This window comes from Taurulus bubalis (assembly GCF_910589615.1).
Source record: "Taurulus bubalis genome assembly, chromosome: 1".
Classification (NCBI taxonomy): domain Eukaryota; kingdom Metazoa; phylum Chordata; class Actinopteri; order Perciformes; family Cottidae; genus Taurulus; species Taurulus bubalis.
In genome coordinates this window covers 12,491,485-12,512,160 of record NC_136589.1, presented here as the reverse complement: position 1 = coordinate 12,512,160, position 20,676 = coordinate 12,491,485, and the positions used below count along the sequence as shown (strand labels likewise).

The 20,676-nt window shown below is 42.9% G+C and overlaps 1 protein-coding gene across 1 annotated transcript in view; it reads left to right on the top strand.

The window, feature by feature from the left end:
* pcnx1 (pecanex 1) overlaps positions 1–20,676 on the top strand; it is a gene marked incomplete at its 5' end in the record, with an annotated part of 30,899 nt that overhangs the window by 6,626 nt on the left and 3,597 nt on the right. The window contains 24 exons of the mRNA XM_079223814.1: positions 53–1,780; positions 3,589–3,718; positions 5,551–5,744; positions 7,620–7,713; positions 8,373–8,430; positions 9,052–9,284; positions 10,182–10,335; positions 10,551–10,583; positions 11,588–11,759; positions 12,466–12,576; positions 12,780–12,871; positions 13,471–13,580; positions 14,065–14,170; positions 14,352–14,444; positions 15,067–15,217; positions 15,537–15,678; positions 16,338–16,515; positions 16,707–16,815; positions 17,148–17,277; positions 17,372–17,430; positions 17,626–17,841; positions 19,580–19,833; positions 19,921–20,151; positions 20,552–20,652. Coding sequence (XP_079079940.1) covers positions 53–1,780; positions 3,589–3,718; positions 5,551–5,744; positions 7,620–7,713; positions 8,373–8,430; positions 9,052–9,284; positions 10,182–10,335; positions 10,551–10,583; positions 11,588–11,759; positions 12,466–12,576; positions 12,780–12,871; positions 13,471–13,580; positions 14,065–14,170; positions 14,352–14,444; positions 15,067–15,217; positions 15,537–15,678; positions 16,338–16,515; positions 16,707–16,815; positions 17,148–17,277; positions 17,372–17,430; positions 17,626–17,841; positions 19,580–19,833; positions 19,921–20,151; positions 20,552–20,652 — 4,879 coding nt within the window. The remainder of the gene's footprint in view (positions 1–52; positions 1,781–3,588; positions 3,719–5,550; positions 5,745–7,619; positions 7,714–8,372; positions 8,431–9,051; positions 9,285–10,181; positions 10,336–10,550; positions 10,584–11,587; positions 11,760–12,465; positions 12,577–12,779; positions 12,872–13,470; positions 13,581–14,064; positions 14,171–14,351; positions 14,445–15,066; positions 15,218–15,536; positions 15,679–16,337; positions 16,516–16,706; positions 16,816–17,147; positions 17,278–17,371; positions 17,431–17,625; positions 17,842–19,579; positions 19,834–19,920; positions 20,152–20,551; positions 20,653–20,676) is intronic.

Here is a 20,676-nt window from a genome sequence, read left to right as displayed (position 1 = left end):
TGTGGCATCCCAACACCGTCTTCAAATGCTGCTGTTCTTTGTGTCCATTCAGATCTGCTATCGGACACAAAGATGTACTGCCTTGTCCCCAACGACTCCTTCGCGTCCTTGCAGCCGTCAACCTCCTTGTGTCCTTCGGAGCTGTCCAGGGAGACTGCTGAGCTCTGTAATTCTGCTGCTTATCACTTCAGCCTGTCGCACTCCTCCTGTGACACCGAGGTGACAACTCATGCATCCATGCAATCTCAGAGCTACAGGAAGGAGCTCCGTGCTCGGGGCCTGCCTCGGACTTCCAGCTCGGCGGGTTCCGCTTTTCCTGACCCGTGTCTGCCAGACTTCACTCTGTACCCTCCGCCCAGGAGAGGTGGCCTTGACCCTGTGTGTGAACTGGAGGCCGCCAGACCACACAGGCCAGGGGTGTGTGTCAGAGACGGGGCGGAGCGGCTGTACCAGCAGGACCAAGCTGTGCCCTCCACCTCGGGAATAGAATGTTATAGGCACAAAGAACCACGCAGAGTAGCCCGCTCTGCCTCCAGAGAGGCAGGGGAGGGTAGCTCAGGACTCTACCAGGTGGAGGTGGGCGGTGGTGGGAAAGGTTCAGTTGGAGGAGGAAAGTCCCAGGGAGGGGAGCGTAGCGCTGATAGCCTGAGGAGTTTGAGTACTCGCAGTAGTGGCTCCACTGAGAGCTACTGCAGTGGCACAGACAGGGATACCAACAGCACCATCAGCAGTTTCCACAGTGAACAGACCAGCTCGACACATGTGGAGAGTCTGCTCTCACTTTCAGGGGATGAGCCCGCACGGGACAGAGGAGATGCCGCATCGGCACCCGCAGATGGTAGGACTTCAAGCCTCGGCAGTATTAGCTCTCGAGGTCTCAACAACCTTCCCTCCAGGGAGGCCAATAAAAACCCTCATGCCAATGAGCTGACAGCTAAACAACCTGCTGACACACTGTCCTCCTCAACCCAAGAGCTGGTAGAGCCTGGCAGGTGCCACGAAGAGCTTGGCATCAGGACCAATGCTGACGGCTCAACAGGTGTGGCTGCCGCTGAGCCGGAGCAGGTGAAAGACGACGGTCAGCCCAAATCAGCCAACATTGTTCAGAGGACTTCCTCCCTGTCAACGGGGCGCAGTGGACGCAGACGGACTGGCAAGAAAAGGGCCAGCAGCTTTGACGCCAGCCGCCACCGGGACTATATATCCTTGCGTGGTATGGCCAAGCCTTGCAGTGCTGTGTTTACTGGGGGTGGAGATGGGGACTCCAGCGACCAGAGTGAACTCAGTTTTGCCTCCAGTCTCCACTCCACCCACCACCTAAGCACAGACAGCTCGTCTAGCACCACTTCTCGCTCCTGCCACTCACCAGAGGGCCGCTACAGGGCCTTGAAAGCCAAGCACACTGCAGCCAATGCAGCAGCCTCCTCCACGGGAAAGGCCACGGCAGCGTCTGAGGCAGGGGTACGAACCGAAGGGAAGCGGCGCACCTCCCGCCGTACCCCCAGCACAGGCAGTGCCAAAACACATGCCAGAGTGTTGAGCTTGGACAGTGGCACGGCCGCCTGCCTTAACGATCCCTGCCGCCTCGGAGCTCCGGCTGGGCCTCGGCCCCTTACCACCTCCAAGTCGGACCTGGAAGCCAAAGAAGGGGAAGTCCTCGACGCGGCGTCCCTGCTGGGTCGGGCCTCCCAGCTGGAGTCAGTGACCCGCTCCAGAAACAGTTTGCCCAATCAGGCAGCTTTTACTGAGCCTCAGGATGCCACTGCTGCTTCCCTGCGGGGTACGTACCTCACACGGTGCTCTGACATACTGTACACTTTGCACTCTGTCTGGTTTACGACTAGCGTTTGATGACTAGTACACATTTTATGTCCTCTCTGAAATGCATCACAAGAAATGTTGTGTTCAACGAAATCCACATTTCACGGGCCCGATTACTGCACTTGTTTAGACATGCACTCTATTTTGTGAATCATCAGCAGAACTCTATTCTAACCAACTGTACTGAAATGGCCCCAGACAGAATGTAGTCACTATTATTAGCCTACTTTTGTTCTTTGTGCTTGCTTTGCAGATTTAGATTGTGAAAATGGTAGCTGGATGATGCTTGTGTATAGAACATATTTAAACTGGAAACCATGTATCCTGCTCACTTTACTGGATAGCTGCTTTCTGACCTATTGCCAGGAGCACAAGCAAAGAACTGACGAAACTGAGAGTGTTTTGGGTGTAGTCCTCCAGACATTAGGCTTGCTTTAATATTGCGTGTGTGCGTGTGTGCCTGTTTGGCTGCATCAGAGATGTTGTCTGTCTCTCTCATTCAGTGTAACCATGGTGAGTTTCCATGGAGTGACAATTCTGACCCAAGCGTAGTGTTTCTTGTGTAGATCACTATTAGCATGACGGTACAGTGTGCGCTTTGTGCTGAGGTTAGACAAACCGCAGCTCTCTTATTAGTGTCATACACACCGAGTCCCACATAGACACCCCCCCCCTGACACATTCTTTGTTTTTTTTGGCTCCTGTGGGTTGTGGACATTTTACATGATGTTCGCGGTTGATTGTTCCCAAGCTTTCTAGAGTGTGAACCTCCTGGGGTGTACAGTATGAGAGGCAGGTTATGCCTGGGCATGGTCGGAAAGATTTCACAATTAGTGTTTGATTCCTACTGTCTGGATCTGTGGTTACCTGACTGAGCCATAAAGGTCATTGTCAGTTTCATATTGGGACATTCGCTGGTCGTTACATTTTTTCTATGACTTTACTTGAAGACCTCAGTAGTGGTTATTAGTGGGACTTTACTGGACACAAAATATGTGTGTGTGGCACTCCTCACGCTACTTGGTATTGATATGCTTAAGAGTTAATTTATTGGAGTGAGCCTAAGAATCTTTTTAGTGGATGAGCAATGCATTTTACAAAAAGTTAAATTTGTAAGTAAATTCACCTGCTCAATTTTTAACACACATGTTGACGTACACACAGTCGCTATTGTTAGCTAATTCTAGCTAGAGTTAGTGTGTGTGTGTGTGTGTGTGTGTGTGTGTGTGTGTGTGTGTGTGTGTGTGTGTGTGTGTGTGTGTCAGTTACTACTTTGTGTTTACTTTTTGCACAGCAGTAGCTCGCTCTCTAAATCTGTCTCTGGACCTGACGTGTGTGTGGAATTGAATGACCCTTTGTTTTTATTACGTCTGAAATCAACTTTGGATTTGTAAGAGGGGAGAATGTGTTATTTTGTCCTCCCAAAAGTTACACTGGCTTCGAAGCAACCGATTCAAGAGGATCTTGAGGAAATTAAGTGTTTCATTATCTTTTATTCACCACTTGTGGATGCTGTCCAGTGAAAGTTATAAGGCTGTTCCAGTGTTGTTCTGTCAACCATATTGTAGTGGATGTCTTGTTTTTTTTATTTGTATGGTTTGCTCTCATTGTGGCCTGAAACTCAGCAGGTTTTATAATTGTTGTTGCTCTGTTTTTGAAATCCAGCATAAAATATTGAAGTATCACCATGCTAATGTCCACATTAAGCTCTCAATTAAAGGAAACTAATGCAAACTGATTGGCCAATTATGTCTCTCACCATGACAGCCCCGGGGAGCGAGGAGACCGTCATATTTCGCCGTGAACGTAGCACATTTCGGCGGCAGGCTGTGCGGCGGCGACACAACGCAGGAAGTAACCCCACCCCACCCGCCTCTCTAATTGGATCTCCTCTCAGGTAGTGTGTGTGTGTGTGTGTGTGTGTGTGTGTGTGTGTGTGTGTGTGTGTGTGTGTGTGTGTGTGTGTGTGTGTGTCTCTATTTCATCTGTCATGAGATGGGTGTCTCCACCCTGCATGTGATGTCCCTCATCCTCTTTTTCTCAAGACTCTTTTCATCCTATTATAATATGATCTAATCTTTTAGTTCCACATTATGAGCATGGATCAAAAATAAATGATTGGAGTCCTTTTTTTTTTTTTTTTTTACTCAAAGCCACAACGTCTGTCTAATCTACTTGATTGACATGGCATCTCTCTTCAGAACTGCGCATGATTTGGCCAATAAAACACATGGGCGTCCAGCTGTCTCGCATTGCTTTGACCTTTTTGAGAGACCTCAGAGAGATGAAGATGATATTAATAATCTCTTTAAAATCTCTTTTAATCAAGTGTTTAATAAGTTAAGTCTGTCCACACCTACTGCGTTTTTCTTGCTTTTAACTGTAAGCGTCTTTAGCTGCTCAGATTTTAACGGCCCCACTTTTAACAACTTCTAAACCAGTTTTGCATACTTTAAGGACAATTCATAATAATAAAGTAATACTTTATTTAACATTTTTTTACTTTTTGTTATTTGTCCCTTTTTGAGTCCTCTTTAGACAGAGCTATGTTTTTGTCCTTGCTGTCCAAAATGACAGCGGACCTGACTCGATTGACTACGTCACTGCAGAGTATTTCAAATCCACCCTCACGTCTGAAGTCGTAGTCTGATTAGAGAGACCCATGTCGTAAGGTCACAGCTTCTCTCGCGACAACAGCTTGCGTGTCCCTTACTGTCAAATAAGAAAAGCGTAAAACCCCTCTGAGATGCATCCCAAATGAGCAACTGTATTTAAAGTGACCGTTTTAGCACCGTTAACATTACAAATGAAGAACACGTGAAAGCTGTATGCTGTGGATGTGCATCGGGGCCTGGGGTCTGTGCAACTTTCTGTTTTGTTGTACAACTGCCAACAGCTATTCACCTCTAGCCAAGACTCCGTATGTTTATGCCTCTATCTAGCAAGGTCACATTTCGAAATGCTGAGCCTAGAAAAAATGTTGAGGAAGGAAAACAAGTGTATAGCCTGCCAGGGGTCAATAAACTTCCAAATGCAAAATCGTTCCCTCTTCAACTGATCCCTCCACCTTCCTCTGCCTCTTCACTCCAAAACACTTTTTTAACTTTCTTAATGTTGCACCGGACATCTTAGGCTTTGTCAAATAGTTTTGTCACTTTCTGATTCTTTAAAATAGTATTCATTTGAATAGTTATAAAGCGAAGTCATCTACAAGTGGGATAGTTTATCAGCATTACTGGGAATTATCTCCACCTTTTTCTTTTTTTTTTATAGCTTTTGGAAGAAGTCTGATGCATATATACAGGCTTTTGATGCAATGTCAATAAAGACGTCCATAGCTGGTGCCATTATGGAGGTCCATCTGCATTGTGCATGTCAATGTGGAACATGAGAAATAAGAACACTTGTGTTGTGATCACTGAACGATAAAAGCAACAAGCTGACTATAAAAAAATGACATTGACGTATACAAATCACATGTAAAATATTATATATTTGTGGTAAAAAAAGAAGAAGCCATAATGTCTGTTAAACTTTCTTAAGACATCAAAACTCAAAACCTAGTCTCAGACATTATTTGCGCCCTCGGGTTTGGGACCTCCACTATGACGAGCAGCATCTGCATCACATCACCTGTAATCCCCCTGTGTGATAACGCTGTATATCAACAGAGCCCCTCTGGCCTCCATCACTTCTCATTTCCTCCCCGTCTCCCTTCTCCTCCAACAGTCTTCAGGAGGCTCTCAGCCAGGCCTCCCAGCCTTCTGCCCCCCAGGTGAAAAGTCAGCCATCCAGAACCCCGTCCCAGGTGACCGTGCTGAGCGCAAGCGCCTCCCTGCTGGCCAGGAATGGAAGCACACACCTGGAGGGTTCTCAGGACAAGGCCTCAACTGTTGGCGCTACCAGCTTGCAGGATGACTTGGGTAGGGAGCGCACGAGGGGAGCCGAGATGTTAAGATAAAGGAACTTCTGATGGAAATTGGTAGTTTGTGAGGAGGTGGATTTATGACGGGTTTTTTTTCCTGGTTTATTTGAAAGTGGCACCGAGCACTTCTCCAAATATCCAACAATATAATATCGGGTCCACAGTAGTGGCAAGGATAAAAGAAACAAAAGGTAATTTCTCTTTATTGTGGGCAAAAAAAAAAGGTTCACACCGACGATGCCTCCAAGCTAAAACAGGTTTTTCCCACAATAAAGAAAAAATATAAAAAGACCCTTTATTTGTGAGTGCCTGTGCTTTTATTTCTTCTATGTTCCGTTTTTCGGTGCTTTGGTTAGAAAGTTGCGACAGTGGCTCTGATGGTTTGGGGTTTCTTGAAGAAAGCTGCTCACGGACATTACTGCTGCAGTCAGTCACACAGAGCACTATTATCCACGCTCGTTGGATTTACTCAATCGGTCAAAACCGAGCTGCAATTATCCATGCTCCATTTATCACCGTCTGTGATATTGTCTGTAGTCAATACTTGACCTCACTTGGGTGTTACCCAGACTGCTGTCAACAGAGTGTTACAGATTGTGGTTGGTGCCTCCTATATTGACATGTTTCACTGATATCTGTATCAAGTCAATGATTGTTAAAAGAAAATTGGGGTTTTGTAAGAGCTGTTTTCCGTCCTTCCTCTGAACCGATGGTAAATCAATTACCGCTCCTACTCATAATTTGACCTGGAGCAGAGGGCTATTATGAGAAACTTGGTGGTCTGTGCTTGAAATCGCAGAGCAATAATAATTCTTGTCTAATTTCATATGAGGTTACTACTTTGGCTATATCTGAATGTATATGCAGCCCTGCTGTCAGACATGGGTTTACTCAACACACGTGTACAGTAACATGAAATATGTCCAATGCTGATGAGGAAATAATGCATTGCACAAACTTAACTTGAGTCATATCCTCATCAGATATCCTTGAATATACATATTTTTATATCCTGAAGCTTATTTCGAAGCATCAATCAATTCATCATAGTTCATCCATAGTAATGAAAATAAGAATATTTACCTTTTTGTTCTTGTCATATTTGTTGATTCACACTGAATAATTTTGGTTCATACTTACTGTGCAACATGTTCTTTGTTTTCTTGACTTAATCACATTTCAGCAACTCCCCACCTCAGTCTCGCTTCGCTGTCTTTCCTCATGATTCCCAGCTTTTTTTAACAACCAAACTATTAAAAACAGGAACAGCATACATACAGCATTGGGATTGCAATTGCAATTTTTCATTAACCTGAGCAGGAGCAGCGTTACCATGGCAACTTTTTTTATATTCCTCCTGGACTAGTGGGAATATTTTAAGAATCTATTTAAGAGGTTTCTTGCAATGGCCATAAGCACATTAGATTGGAAATAACATTGTAAGAAGCTCTATTCAACCAGGCAAAGGCGGTTAAATCCTGTCTGTGTGGGACACTGTGGAGGATTTGTAGACATCGTTGAAATAAGCCAGTCATGGATTTCTGATGTTCTATAGTTGTTGAGCTACACTACATTTATGTCCTGCTTTCATTCCTCGTCACAGGATAAATGACATAAAGCTCCACTGAAGCAACAGAAGAACACTGGGAACAGTCTGACGGCTGTGAAGGAAATGACAGACTTGCTTTTAAAAGCCTCTTTGGGAGGAAACGCATTCACCCAAAGATCCCATTAGCTCAGATGAACACAGTGAAATTACCAAAGTTATTTAATTCCTGGGAACATGTAGTTCAATTAAATTATTCCCACAGACAAAGTCACTCTTTTGCTTGTTTCCGTGGCCTCACTTTGTTCCTCTCTTGTTGTTTTCCAGGAAAGCTCACGCCCTCCTTGTACGAGGTCGGCGGGTGTGACATGTCCCTGGTCAATTTTGAACCTGCAACCAGACGAGCCTCCAATAACATATGGTTAGTGTCACATTTAGAATCATCTCATCGGTTTAGGGGGGGGGGATTTCAAATGATGACCATGTAGTTTCTCACAATTTAGCCACAAAAAATTGGGGGCGGGGGGAAGACATCTGACATATTGACTGGGAGCAGAAAATTAAATGGTTGAAACTTTGTGTTGAGATAGCGTCCAAGCATTCTTGGACGCAAATGTAAATTTGAATCTGAGAAATGTAGGTGTAAATTCTAACTTAGCTCATACAAAGTGCAAGATGAGTCACGCGTTGAATTGGAGACCATAATTCATATTTAAATTATGTTTGGTCAACATGCTTTTAAATGTGCTCTGTAAAAAATAAAAAAACTGATTTGAGTTTATCTCAAAAATATTTTTCTTCTTTCATCACATTTTGTCCAGTAATCTACCTGGTCTTTATCTGGAGTTTGGTGTTGCATATTTTGGCATTCTTTGTGCTGTTGCTTCACCACTGGCTCCATTGGTGTGTGACATGGCTCTAGCTTTTGAAAACAACATAACCGTACAGTACAAAAGCCAAGCAAATAGCCCATTGGCTGTTTAGTTTGAGGTCACCAGGAAATGGATCATGATTTAATACAGTAAGAGCAGCAGATGCTTTTCTCTCATCAGTGTGCTCATTTTGTCTAATGCCCTGCAGGGACACCGACTCCCACCTCTCCAGTTCTACCTCAGTTCGCTTCTACCCTCATGACCTGGTGAGTACCCAACCAGTGAGCTTGTGTGTTTGAGCGAGAGAACGTGAGAAAGGGAGACAGAAGACTGTTTAAAAAAAACAAACACTCAACATACAAAGATAAAAACCAACATTGTTTTTTTTTTTTGCATATCTCTTCATATTATTTTTGGCATTCATGATTGTCAGTTTTAACAGTTTTCTTGCTGTGCTTGCTGGCTGTCGCTCTCCCTCTCCCTTTTTTTGCCCTTGTCTTGTTCCCTCAGACCAAAGACAGATCTCATGACACCAATTTTTCAAATCACAACCAGTTGGCTCTATTTTGAAAATGTTTTATTGGATTTCAAAACTCTTTTCAGTCTGCCACCTACGTTCCATTTGATGTACTTGTTCTATGTGAGCAAGAAAGGTGTCTTGATCGTCTGTTGCTGGCTTTTTAACCATTTTTGCAACAAGAATCCAGATGGCTGGGAGTGGGTGTGGTGGTGGCGTAACAGCCAAAATCCAACACTCTCAGTGGTATCAAGAGAATACATTTCACTTTAACACTTTTTGTATTTATCGACTCCTAACTGTATTAACTATCTTCTGATACACCTGTGTGTAGATGCAGCGTGACTAGGTTTTACTCACCGTGAGACAGCTCTCCCTCCCTCAGATCCGTCTGAACCGTCTGCTGACGATGGACCCAGAGCTGCTGGAGCAGCAGGACGGAGACCTAAGCCCGGAGCTTCAGGACGCACCGCTGGGACAAGAGGACCCTGCAACAATAGCTGCCGCCGGCAAAACCAGGCAGTACTACCGCTTGTGGCTTCTGCCTTTCCTGTGGGTCGGCCTGCACTTTGACCGGCTCACCCTGCTGGCACTATTTGATAGGTAAGAAAAGCACAGACAAGCATCGTATCAAAACAACATCAAGACAACATAACCGACAAAAAATCCTTTACATGCTAAATTGAGTAATTAGAAACCTGACTCTTCTCTGCTGAAACCCCAATGTAGTAATTAGAATAATAACACAAGTGTGTCTCCAGATTTAAATCATATTCATCACGGCATTGACCACTTATTTAATCAGGTCAGTCCCACTGAAATTAAGGACAGTCCAAGATGTCTGCGACACAGATTCCGACCGATAAAAAGCAAGAGAAACAGAAGTCTGAGACAGCAGCATACCCCTAGAGCAATCAATCCCTAGCAGATTAGCCAACCATGCTTTGAACTCGCAATATGTACATGTTCTTTAAATGTCACATTTTTCTGCAGGCTGTTCAGCTGATATTGTACACTTTTATACCCACTTCTGTCTAAGCTTAAAGAAAACTTGACGCAACTCAATAGAAATCACTCTTGGGATTGTATGGCCCTTCTCCGTGTGAATTTTGGACATTATTTGAAACTGCATCACATTATTTAGCTTGTAAATAGTTTGAGGACGCGACTGGTTGCTTTCAAAGTAGAAATAGTCTGAAGATGTCACAATACAACCAATATGTTTCCTCTTGATTCATCTGCTGTGGAATACCACAAGATTCCAACCTGGGCCCCATGTAGATATTTGATTTATATGTATGTGTCTATCATTATTATTATTATTATTATTATTATTATTATTGTTTATATACATTTTCCATTACCACTTTTTTTTTTTTTTTTTTTTTCCTTGATGTTTTTTTAAACCTGGTTTGGATATTACACATTAGGGCAATTGAGTCTTCTATCCAAGAACTGTTCACTGCATTCTTGGGCTGACGCTTCTCCGCTGCGTTCCAGGAACCGCGAGGTTTTAGAGAACGTGCTGGCCGTACTGCTGGCTGTTCTGGTGGCCTTCCTGGGTTCATTGATGCTGGTCCACGGCTTCTTCACCGACATCTGGGTCTTTCAATTCTGCCTCGTCATTGCAAGTTGCCAGTATTCCTTACTAAAGGTGAATAATTGAGTTGACAGCACGTTGTTGTTGCTGGATTTGACCTGAAAAAGTTAAACAAAGAACCATTGTTACTATTGATACTTGAAAGATTATTTGATGCCTAACTTACTCTGAACTATTATTTACTATGTTTGCTTGAGGTATGTCAAGACATGAAGTATAAAATAGTCAACATTGGTAGAGAATTCACCCGTCTCTTTCTTTATTGACAGAGTGTTCAACCAGACTCCTCGTCCCCTCGACATGTAAGTAATTATCACTCGTAAAATTATCCATGTATTTTGGGGAGTTTTGGGTCCTAAATTGACTATATTCTGATGGCCATTGAAGCCCTGGATAGCCCACACAGTGAACAACCAAAGGTCAGGAGTTTAATGTAAAAAAACTAAACAACTAGCACTTAGACAACAGAAAAATAAATGGCCTTTACACTTTAACGTTAGACTGGAGGTAAACAAATAGAGAATCAATTTTCTTTCAACTCTAATATGGCCTGTGGTTGTTATTCAGTATTTTCTTCTATTTCTGTTGTGGTTCTTGAAAATTGTTGTTTTTCCCCTGCGAGTCTGTGTGTTCTTCCCTGCCTTGCGTCAGTAGCCTGCTCTGAAACCGCGTCTTTTATTAATGCAGCTCCTACTCGGCTGCAGGCACAAGCTTTAAATAGCTGGCCAGAGTTTAGACCACAGCTCACTCTCTCACTCTTTGTCTGTACCTCCCTTCCTCTCTCCCTCTTTCCTCCTCGCCCCCTTTTTCTTCACCTCATTTCACCTCGTAGACTTCTCCCGCTCCATTTTTACGATATCGGCGACACATTGTGAACAAACGCGGTCTATTTAATCTGATTGTTGCCGGTGAAAAAGCAGGACAACCCGTAGCCTCTTGGGTTGAAACATGCACACTGCAGACTGCAGAGATGCATTCTCCCTCTCTTGTGAAACATAATACTTGATGCTATTTCTGTTTATACCTGTGTCACTGTCCCCATGGCTCATATGACATCGATACCACCAACAGAATTCTTTCTTGTTGACATGATTATTTATGTCAGTTTTGCAATCAGTTGTATTTGTTGTACGCTTTTATCCACAATTTATCCCAAGGACACACATTTTCAAAATCGTTTCGGCATGGCTGTTTATTTACAATGTACAAGGCTGCATGTTCTGAATACTGAGCTGTGCCGGATTGTAAGGGGAAATCCTAGCTCCTATAATCAACCATTTCTATCCTCATATCCTTGTCCCTGCAGGGCCATAATCGTATCATCGCGTACAGCCGGCCTGTGTACTTCTGCCTGTGCTGCGGCCTCATTTGGTTGCTCCACTACGGCAGTCTGAGGACCACTTCATCCCGCTTCACCCTGTACGGAGTCGCACTAACCAACTCCCTGGTTCTAGCGTCTGCCAGGGACCTTGTCATTGGTGAGTGCACACATGGTCCGGACAATACAATATAAAGTTTAAAGTGAGTTGGAGCTGCTGACACAGTTTAAGGTTTGGCCTCATTTGCTCACAAGCCAGAGCTAGACTGTGAAGTGCCTTAAAATCAATAATAAAAATTAAAAAACAGTAGCTGTAGTACTTAAAATGACCATCAATCATTGTTATCATAATCTAAGATAACTCTTACATTTCTGACATTTGGCCTAATGGAGGGTCATCAAATATATCGTAGTTTATAAACATTGTAGTTTTGCGGTTTCATATTTTCTGGCTATTATTAGAAAGTAGAAAACTTACCAAGAATAAACACAGAAATAAAATAATACAAGAGAGAATGCACTACTGCACTTTAATTCTTTCCTCAACACAGAAGACACATTGAGCTGTTCCGAGATAAGACACATCCACAGAAAAATTATGGGAAAGTGCAATACATGTATGAGCCACAATCTCTTCTACAAGCAATATTTATGTATTTCGAGAGTATTAAAGCCACCTTTCATCAAACAACAGTCAATATTAATTGCTGCAGTTGCCCTGGAGACATGCCAGCATGCACCAATATGAACCAGTAATATCTGCAGCTCTCAGTCAGAGATGCAGAACAATAAACCAGGCATTGTCATCTGCGTTATCGAAAGGAAACTGCAATTTTAAGATTGTGTGTGTCTGTGTCTCCCTGCAGTCTTCACTCTATGTTTCCCCATCATCTTCTTCGTGGGGCTGCTGCCACAAGTCAACACGTTCGTCATGTATATCTTTGAGCAGCTGGACATCCATGTGTTCGGGGGCAATGGTGAGTGACTTGTAGATGCACAACTTCATTGCAGGGGTGACTTTGACCTCTACAGAAGGAGACAACGGCACACTCTTGCCTTCATATATATTATGATATGGCCGACTTGCTGAGGCCCGAGTGCTGATTTGCATTCTGCCTGGCCTGGTGCCTGTCTGGTTGATTGGCCTCATTGCTGACATCCTTCTCTGTGCTCTCTGCAGCCTCCACAAGCCTTCTGTCAGCGCTGTACAGCATCCTGCGCAGCGTCGTCACCGTCGCTCTGCTCTATGGCTTTTGCTACGGAGCTCTGAAGGTGAGGGCAAAGCCAACTAAGCATCTAAATCTAATCTAGATGCAATATAATCTGCTGGGGATCATCTAACTGTCATCAAAAAGGAGTCTGATGAAGGAAATCCAGTCTGAACGTACTTTATAACTATGTCCTCTACAGCTAGTAAAGAGTACTGTATTTTAACCACTACTTCAAATTAGACCTCAAATTATAGCAGCATTAAAACTGTCACTGTTTGACTGATTCAAAAGTGTCCTAGTATTAGAGCTTTATTGATGCAATAGAAACCTTAATATTCATATTTCAGACAAAGACAGAATACAGATTTATTCAGACGGACAGTATGAGAAAAATAATGTTTTGTTTTTTTAAAGTCAAACCTTGTAAACGCGTTCCATTCGAAACCCAAAATACAAGTATAAACTTGAAAATGAGCATAATATGCCCACTTTAATATTCACTAAACCGATTAGTGTTCACTAGACTAAACCGAAGTTTTAATATAAAAATGTATGTTTAAACCTAATAATGGAAATCTTATATGTATTGGAACATAGATCAGCAACATAATTAGTGGTACTATTGTAGTTTTAGAAACGTTGTTGTTTTCTGTGTTGTAGGAGACCTGGGAGCCTCATCACATCCCTGTGTTATTCTCAGTGTTCTGCGGCCTCTTGGTGGCAGTGTCTTACCACCTGAGCCGGCAGAGCGGTGACCCTTCTGTCCTCATGTAAGTTCACTTCCTCGCACAACAGACCTCACTCATACAGTATTTGTCAGTTATGGTGACTTCCCGCAGAAATAGATATCGAAGTGAAGTTCAATTATTTGTGTGTGTGTGTGTGTGTGTGTGTGTGTGTGTGTGTGTGTGTGTGTGTGTGTGTGTGTGTAAAACGTCTTACACCGATGGTCATGTGTGGTGAACTCACCCATCTGGCACAAAACCAGGCAACAACAGATCATTAAATGTATTTTTCCATTAACCGCTTGACCAACATCTGCTAGAAACTCACACATATTTAATGCTGTGGATTATCTCCGACAAGGATTTTCTAAGCATTTCCAAAATGCTCAGTTCAAATGGTTTGAAACTGCGTCAACACAATGGTTGTAGTGTTTAACAGGGAATGATTATACATTCCCTCCGAGAGGAATCACCCTCTGGAGATTCATGGTGTGCGAACCAGCTGATAATTTTGCTTTTTGCGTCATAGCTCGCTGATACAGTCCAAGATTGTCCCCAATTTGAAAGATAAGAACCCAGAGGACCCTTTGTCAGAAGTACAGGACCCTCTTCCTGAGAAGCTCAGGGCCTCAGTGGTGAGTTGACCGTCAATATTTATCTGACTAAAGCCAGGACGTGGCAATTGTACTGAAGCTAGGATTGTTGTTGTGAACATATCAGACATGCAACTCAATTTGTTAAAGCTGCTACGGCCTTTTTTAAAGGGTGATTCTATTCTTTATTTCTAATCCACATTGTTTGTTGTTGAATGCACAGAATGAGCGTCTGCAGTCTGACCTGATCGTCTGTGTGGTCATTGCTGTCCTTTACTTCGCCATCCATGTCAGCACTGTCTTTATCGCACTGCAGGTACAGTCAATATTGTCTTATTAATGAAAGGCTGATGCCAGTCTAATTTTTTCATACACGCTCGCAGTTATCTTTTATTGATAAGTAGTAGTGTAACGGTACACAAAGGTCACGGTTCGGGTTCATGATCCCGGTTTAGGTACAATGGACAAAAATAAAATATGGATAATTTGAAATAATACACAGGATACCAGTACAGTGGGGGGAACAAAGGAATGTATAAGGACACTTTTTTTACCCCATTTATTTTGAAATTACATTAATGCAAGTTTCAAAGTTAGACTCAATCCTTCTGCAGGGGACTGAGGCAACATTTTGTCCACTGGTAACTTTGACAAACTATCCTATTTCAAACACTTGTGTATTATACCGTATGAACGCTAAACAAACACTCTTTCCCAAAATTCAATCGGTCACAATAGGCTATAAAACTGAAAAACATCTTTTGTGCAAAAATGTAAATACAATATCCATAGAATTAAATTAAACTAGTTACAGCTTTTTGGGAACCAAAAACAAGTTAATTACAAATAGTCGCATAGTTGTTTTTCTAAGAGTGGTCTTATGCACGCAGGCAGATGGTGTGTAAATATTAATTTCTGGTGCCTCTGTGCTCCCTCAGCCTTTCCTCAGTTATGTCCTGTATGCACTGTTGGGGACGGTGGGCTTGCTCACCCACTACCTGCTGCCTCAAGTCCGCAAGCAGCTGCCCTGGTTCTGCTTCTCCCACCCTCTGCTCAAAACTAAGGAGTACTATCAGTTTGAAGTCAGGGGTGAGTACGCTGGATGACACATAGCAAACAAAACTATTTCCAAATCATTCCAAGTGGTGATTCCAGAAAACTGTGTTTTGTGTTCCATGTTACCATGGTGATTATCAACATCTAACTTACTATGCAGGAAGGATCCTTTTTCCTGAGAAACTGATAGCAGAAATGAAAATATAATCCGTTCATTTGATATTGTATGTATGAGAAGATAGAAGCCAACATTTTTCTTTTGTTTTTGGATTACTCCAGATAGTATGTCCTCTCAGCTATGCTGTTATCTCCGTATTGATGTTGAGTAAAGAACTTCTTCTTCTTTCCTCAGATGCAGCTCATGTGATGTGGTTTGAAAAGCTTCACGTGTGGCTGCTGTTTTTGGAGAAGAATGTTCTCTATCCACTCGTCATCCTTAATGAGCTGAGTGGCAGCGCCAGAGAGCTCGCCAGTCCAAAGAGACTTGACACGGAGTGAGACCTCTTTCTATTTTACAACATCTTTGTCTGCTTTTTCTCTTTTGATTGTGGTATTCTCTCTTATTTTATAACCTAACCCTGAGTGGCGGATTGCGTTCTTCGCTATCGTACCGCACTGTACTTGTACAGGATTGTTACATTAGCTTGAAAATCCAGAACCTGTAAAGCGGATTCATTTAATAACCTTCTAAAGATAAGAATCGGTTCACCTTGCAAACTTTTAAACAATAAGTTGAGATTTTGAGAAACACTCTTATTTGCTTTCTTGTAAATAGTTAGATGAGAGGAATGATGCCACTCATGTCCATACAGTGAATATGAATGCAGACTGTAACGAGTTAGCTTAGCTTAGTTTAGCACAAAGAATGGAAATGGGTGGAAACAGCTAGCCTGTCTATCTGAAGCTAATACCTGATGCTAACTGATGAACACTCATTTATCCAAACAAAACAAAAAATGTAATAAAAATGGGTAGTATGGTTTTACTCATAATACCTTTTGGACAAAATATGTAACTGTTCCTTAATTGTCTCGTAGCTCTCAAATACTATATAGCTAATTATTTCATAATCTCAAAAAAAAGAAAAAGTATGCTGGTTTTGACACTTATAAACTCTACCATGACTTATTGACTCTTTTAAAATGTCCTCCAGGGTGGGCGCTCTGATGATCACAGTGGCCGGCCTGAAGCTGCTCCGTTCATCCTACAGCAGTCCCACCTACCAGTATGTGACCATCCTCTTTACCGTCCTCTTCTTTACCTTCGACTACCGTCATCTGTCAGAGACGCTGCTGCTCGACCTCTTCCTCATGTCCATCGTTTTCAGCAAGGTGAGAGGAATATACAATTAGTTGTACATCTTGCACCTTTCTGATTCTGCACAAGAGCCATTCTGCATGTATATAATGTCTTTTTTTTTTTTTTTTTTTTTTTTTACTGGTCAGGACAAAGTAAAGCCGTATTTTTAGTATTAAATATTTTATTATAATGCATCGCTTATTTTTGTTTGTTTTTTTTACAGATGTGGGAGCTGTTTTACAAGCTGCACTTTGTCTACACCTACATCGCCCCATGGCAGATCACATGGGGCTCAGCCTTTCACGCCTTTGCTCAGCCCTTTGCTGTGCCTCGTATCCTTTCACTGCTGTCTTTTATCACGACCTATACTGTGCACTGAGTCACTAGTTTCTTAGATAGGAACTGATAATATATAGTAGCATTGATGGCGTTTCAGAGAGATATCTGACTCATCTTTGTTGTCCTCCTTTTTTTGGCCGTAGTTGTCGGTGATGTTGGACTGCCCCATGTTGAGATGTGTTTTTAATGTTATGTTATTGTCCCCCTGATGTTTGGAAATGAGGGTTTTTATTACGCTCATTTCCATTAAAGTGACAGCAGATTGTATGTACAGTGAAGCTTACATATTTTTTTTTAAAGTGATCCTTGACCCGAGCCCCTGCAGACTCCGCCATGCTGTTTGTCCAGGCTGTGGTGTCAGCAATCTTCTCCACTCCCCTCAACCCCTTCCTGGGCAGTGCCATCTTCATCACGTCCTACGTCCGTCCCGTCAAGTTCTGGGAGAGAGATTACAAGTAAAGAAAACAATTTAAAATACTATTCCATGTTCAAATACAGTACTATTCCCAGGAATATGTGTCTGAAATGTGTGATTTTCAATCTATGCAGCACCAAGAGAGTTGATCACTCCAACACTCGGCTGGCCTCTCAGCTGGACAGAAATCCAGGTGAGGGCATAGCAGCAAAGTTTACAAGTTTGTTTCCCATTAAAAGTTCATCACAAGGCTCTTATCGAAGCCATATTGTGATTTAGGACGATAGAACAAGTGTATTTTTTTTGCTCAGTCCATTCCACTGATGAGTAAACATAAAATGCAATAATGCATGTTTTACTAATGTGCTTTTCTTCTTTCCCTCTCCAGGCTCTGATGACAACAATTTGAACTCAATTTTCTACGAGCACCTTACCCGCTCCCTGCAGCACAGCCTGTGTGGAGACCTCCTGCTGGGCCGATGGGGCAACTTCAGCACGGGGGACTGCTTCATCCTGGCCTCCGATTACCTGAACGCTCTGGTGCATCTCATCGAGATCGGCAACGGTCTAGTCACCTTTCAGCTCCGAGGGCTGGAGTTCAGAGGTAAGGTGGTCCACGTGTGGCACAGAAGGAAGAGCGCGATACCAAATGAGACACGAGTCCCATTTTTGTAATCACGATTATATTACACTGTTCTGTAGCCAAAGCGATCAATATCACTGATTGCAAGTAATTATTCAGTCACAATTTTAGTTTGAACTTCCTGATCCAACCAGCTTCTGATTTTTGTTGTTTTAGTTGGCAACTTAAAAGTATTTGAAAATCAAGTCACAGAATAGTTTCTCAGTGACTTCCTCCTTCAGTCTCCAAATCATATTTGTTAAGAGTTGATCAAACTCCACCCCCTGTTGTTATAAGCATGTTGAACCACACATGGGAACATTCATTCCAGCATATTAGTCCAGTTGTGCTTTATCTTCTTGTGAAACACACTTGTGCAAGAGTTACCAGCATGACTCAGCCAATAGTGTTCAGTGCATGTGACTCGCTGGAAACGTTTTACAGAATTGGAGACACTCCTCAGATCACGATGCTCAACATCTGTCTGTCAGCACTTTTTCCCCTGTCACTGATAAAAAAATATCTTATTTTACAACATGTTTTTGTGTGTCAACAGAGGTATTTAACCAGTTTATATATGTGTGATTCAGACAGGTCAGTGAGGAAAATTAGACTAGTGTTCAGAAGGAATGGTTATCGTTTGGGTTTTTTCCGATACCGGTGCTAAACCGATACTTTTAAAACGATACCGGTGCCTGAACCGATACTTTTTTATTGCAAAGGCAATTTTTTTTTCTTCAAATTGAACAATATATTAACTGTTTAAAGTATACTAGAAATATAAATAAATACATACAAAATATACTTGACTTCAAACTACAGCTTCAAACCTTTTTAACTTCAAACTATAAACAATATATATTTAAAAAAAGAACGGACACAAGCATCAGGTGGCCTGACTCAGACACTGTTGGATTCTACAAACTGCTGCTTTACTGGACTACACGTCACCATTAATATCAACTTGAGAGATTTGTTCCAGCAAGCCGAGGACGGACGTTCAAAAGCTCGTGCTCGTGTCTCCAGCGATCTCTGTGTGCGCGCGCTGTGTGTGTGAGCGCTGGAAGCCCCGCCCCCCTTAAACCCGCTCTGCATGCAGGCAGACAGAGCGCCGCAGCGCGTGCACTCTGATCCGCACTATTTTAATAATCGTTTTTAGCGTGCGGGCACCGCGCTACCTTTTTAGTATCTATATACCGTGCAACTTTACAGAGTAGTGTAAAAAAAAAAAGTATTTAAATCGGCTCAGGCACCGGAAGGAAGCACCGAAATCTGCGTTGCTTTTCGGTCCGGTAGGTACCGGACGTGTTGGAACCGGTGCCGTGTTGGAACCGGTGCCGTGTTGGAACCGGTGCCATATTGGCACCGGTTCTCGGTACCCAACCCTAGTGTTCAGTGCATGTGAGTCGCTGGAAACGTTTTACAGAATTGGAGACACTCCTCAGATCACGATGCTCAACATCTGTCTGTCAGCACTTTTTCCCCTGTCACTGATAAAAAAATATCTAATTTTACAACATGTTTTTGTGTGTCAACAGAGGTATTTAACCAGTTTATATATGTGTGATTCAGACCGGTCAGTGAGAAAATTAGACTTTCTCTCAATGTGCCAGTTGTCATAGTTACTACAGTTCCACATTCGTGGTCTCCACAATAGTTTTGATTGTGCACACAGTAGAATTCTGTCCATATGAATCTGTTGATATTTTTCCCGCCACAGGAACTTACTGCCAGCAGAGGGAAGTGGAGGCCATCACTGAGGGGGTGGAGGAAGACGAGGGCTGCTGTTGCTGCGAGCCGGGTCACCTCCCTCACTTCCTGTCCTTTAATGCGGCCTTTGGACAGCGCTGGCTGGCCTGGGAGGTGCTGGTCACCAAATACGTGCTGGAGGGCTACAGCATCACTGATAACAGTGCTGCCTCCATGCTGCAGGTGTTCGATCTACGACGCATCCTGACCACCTACTATGTCAAGGTTAGTGGGACGTAGCTGTTGAAAAGAGGGTGGAACTATTCTATTATTTATGTATGATCTAAATGCATCCTCCCTTCCTGGTCTCAGGGTATTATCTACTATGTGATCGCTTCCACCAAGCTGGAGGAGTGGCTGGCTAACGAGACCATGAAAGACGGCCTGCGGGCATGTGCAGAGAGGAACTACGTCGACCTGGATCCCACCTTCAATCCCAACATCGACGAAGACTATGACCATCGACTCGCAGGCATCTCCAGGGACAGTTTCTGTGGCGTCTACCTGGGATGGATCCAGTACTGCAACTCTCGGAGGGCCACGGTAATAATGGATTCTTGGTCTCTGAGTCACAATGAGAACTAAAACAGACAACATTCATTCAGCTATTTTATATAATAGTTTGGCTTAATATGGGTTGTTTAATTATATTAAAAGGTTCTTGTTTTTTTTATAGAAGTTGTAGGGATTACATTTTTTTACATTTTGTGGTTTAAATTCAAGTATAAAATTCAACAGCCCTCAAAAGAGCAATGGGGATTCACAGCAGTTTGATTTTAATCAAATATTAAGGAATGATGTCTGAAATGCAATGAAGAGTTTTTACCCATATTAAACATGAATGTTCATAATACTGTTGTACTGATTATTGTGTCCTCTGTAGTTCAGCACCAATTGGGATTATGAGTTTCATGACTCTTCCTTATCTCCACTTTGTTTGCAGCCACTTGACAGCGAGAAAGACTCTGCGCTGGTGCTGCTCTGCTTTGGCCTGTGTGTGCTGGGGAGGAGAGCTCTGGGAACAGCTGCCCATCATATGTCCAGGTTATTTAGTAATCCTCATTATAA